This window comes from Aplysia californica, unplaced genomic scaffold, assembly GCF_000002075.1.
Source record: "Aplysia californica isolate F4 #8 unplaced genomic scaffold, AplCal3.0 scaffold00209, whole genome shotgun sequence".
In the NCBI taxonomy this organism is placed as follows: domain Eukaryota; kingdom Metazoa; phylum Mollusca; class Gastropoda; order Aplysiida; family Aplysiidae; genus Aplysia; species Aplysia californica.
This window is the reverse complement of record NW_004797479.1, coordinates 622,242-624,096: the sequence shown is the minus strand read 5'-3', so window position 1 is coordinate 624,096 and position 1,855 is coordinate 622,242. Positions and strand designations below refer to the sequence as shown.

The following is a 1,855-nucleotide window of genomic DNA, read 5'->3' as shown; positions in this document are numbered from 1 at the left end:
CCCCCTCCCCTTCCCTCTTTTTCTTAAACTGAAATAGACCCAGAAGTCGTAAACTACATATCTCATCTATTTCATACGACAACTACCCCCCACCCTCCCCCCAAAAAACCATTATAAAACAAACCAAAATATACACAAAGACCCCATCAACACGGTTTTTGAATTATTGTTTCTTGGGGGGGAGGGTCGGAGGAGGAGGAATTTGTCTTGATGTACTTTGTTAATTTATTTCTTTTAAAATTACTGTTATTTCTTGTTCTAATTTTCCTGGAAGGGCGGGGGGTTTGGCAGGGGAAGAAAGTGAGGGGAAGGGGGATAGAACAGAAAGGGGAGGGTTAAAATAGTTTGGTTTGGGGGTGAATGGAGAAGAGCTAGGTCAGATGAATGAGTGATTAAAAACATGGTTACATGCATTGGTTCATGGGCATGAGAGGAAAAGCAAGAGACAAAAAAGTATAGAGTGCACTTATTTTGTTTTAGTAAAAGTTTTATGGCACTTGCAACACAATAGGTCTTACAAGTGCGGAAGATTAGAGGTGTTACAAGAGAGCAACAAACACAAAAAAGAAGGAGGAGTGATAAAGATGATAGAGGCCGGATAGGAAAGAATGAGCAAAGCACACCAGAGCACCTGCCAACCACCCACATATTTTGAACGATAAAGTCAGGCAGAAGAGGGACAGGTGTAAGCAAAGAAACACAGACATGTGAGCTGACGAACAGTTTGTTCGACAGAGTGAAGAACACGCTGACAGGTTAGACAAGCAGACATACCGACAAACAAAGGACTTTCAGTTTTGTTGAAGTTTTACACTATTCCACACAAATAGGTCTATTTGAATTTGGGTACCATGCCCTTCTTCAATTTGTTTTAGTAAGAGTTTTACAGCACTTGCAGCACAACTGGGTCATATAAGTGTCGAAGATTAAAGATGTTACAAGAGAGAGTAATAAACACAAAAAAAGGAACAGACGTAAAGGACGATAAATGTTTGATAGGAAAGAATTAAGGAGGAGCAAACCACATCAGAGCATCCGCTAACCACCCACCCTCTGGATTTGCATATTTCTGAGTAAAGAGAGATGCACATAGACATACATAGTAACGGCCATTTAATGCATAGAAAAAGTAAGTTTTAGTAGAGGTTTTACGGCGCTCACAACAGCATAAGGTCATATGAGCGCCAGAAGATTAGAGGTGTTACAAGAGAGTAACAAACAGAAAAAAGAAGAAGGGGAGATAAGGACGATAGATGTTTGATAGGAAAGAAGAAGCAAACCACACCAGAGCACCCGCCAACCACCCACAGTGGAAAAAGTAAGACAGACAAGCTAAAACAACAAAGGAGAAAAAAAAGAAAAGAAAGGCCACTGAAAGTGGAAAAACTTAAAAGATTCCAGTGAAACAGAGAACAATCTGAGATTACAAAAAAAAAATTAAAAAACAAACAAAAAACGAAACAAAACAAAACATACCCAGCTGCTTCTTGGACTCAGCCCAGGTGGGCTCGCTGCCTCGGAGGATCATGACGGACTCCATGACCTTCTCAACCAAGGCCGGAGGTCGGCCGTACGACTTGATCTCCGTCATGTCCTTCTTGTTCAGGGACTCTAGAGCCTGCGAAGGGGTGGCAGAGAGGTCAAGGTCACCCGTGAATTGAGACAGAAAAAAACTACACGATAGGAAAGGCAGTAAAAGAATTTAAGGAGTGCAATTTGTGGTGAAAATATTTTTTTTTACGGTTAGATCGATCTGATAATAGAGAGAGAGATAGAGAGAGAGAGAGAGAGAGAGAGAGAGAGAGAGAGAGAGAGAGAGAGAGAGGAAAATGAGCAGCGGAGAGTTACGAAATGT

The 1,855-nt window shown here is 41.3% G+C and overlaps 1 protein-coding gene across 1 annotated transcript in view; it reads right to left on the bottom strand.

The window, feature by feature from the left end:
* The window catches only part of LOC101847496 (dynein heavy chain 2, axonemal), a gene marked incomplete in the record, with an annotated part of 126,218 nt that overhangs the window by 33,605 nt on the left and 90,758 nt on the right, over positions 1–1,855 (bottom strand). Inside the window, 1 exon segment of the mRNA XM_035970017.1 lies at positions 1,477–1,618. Within this exon segment, the coding sequence (XP_035825910.1) occupies positions 1,477–1,618 (142 nt within the window).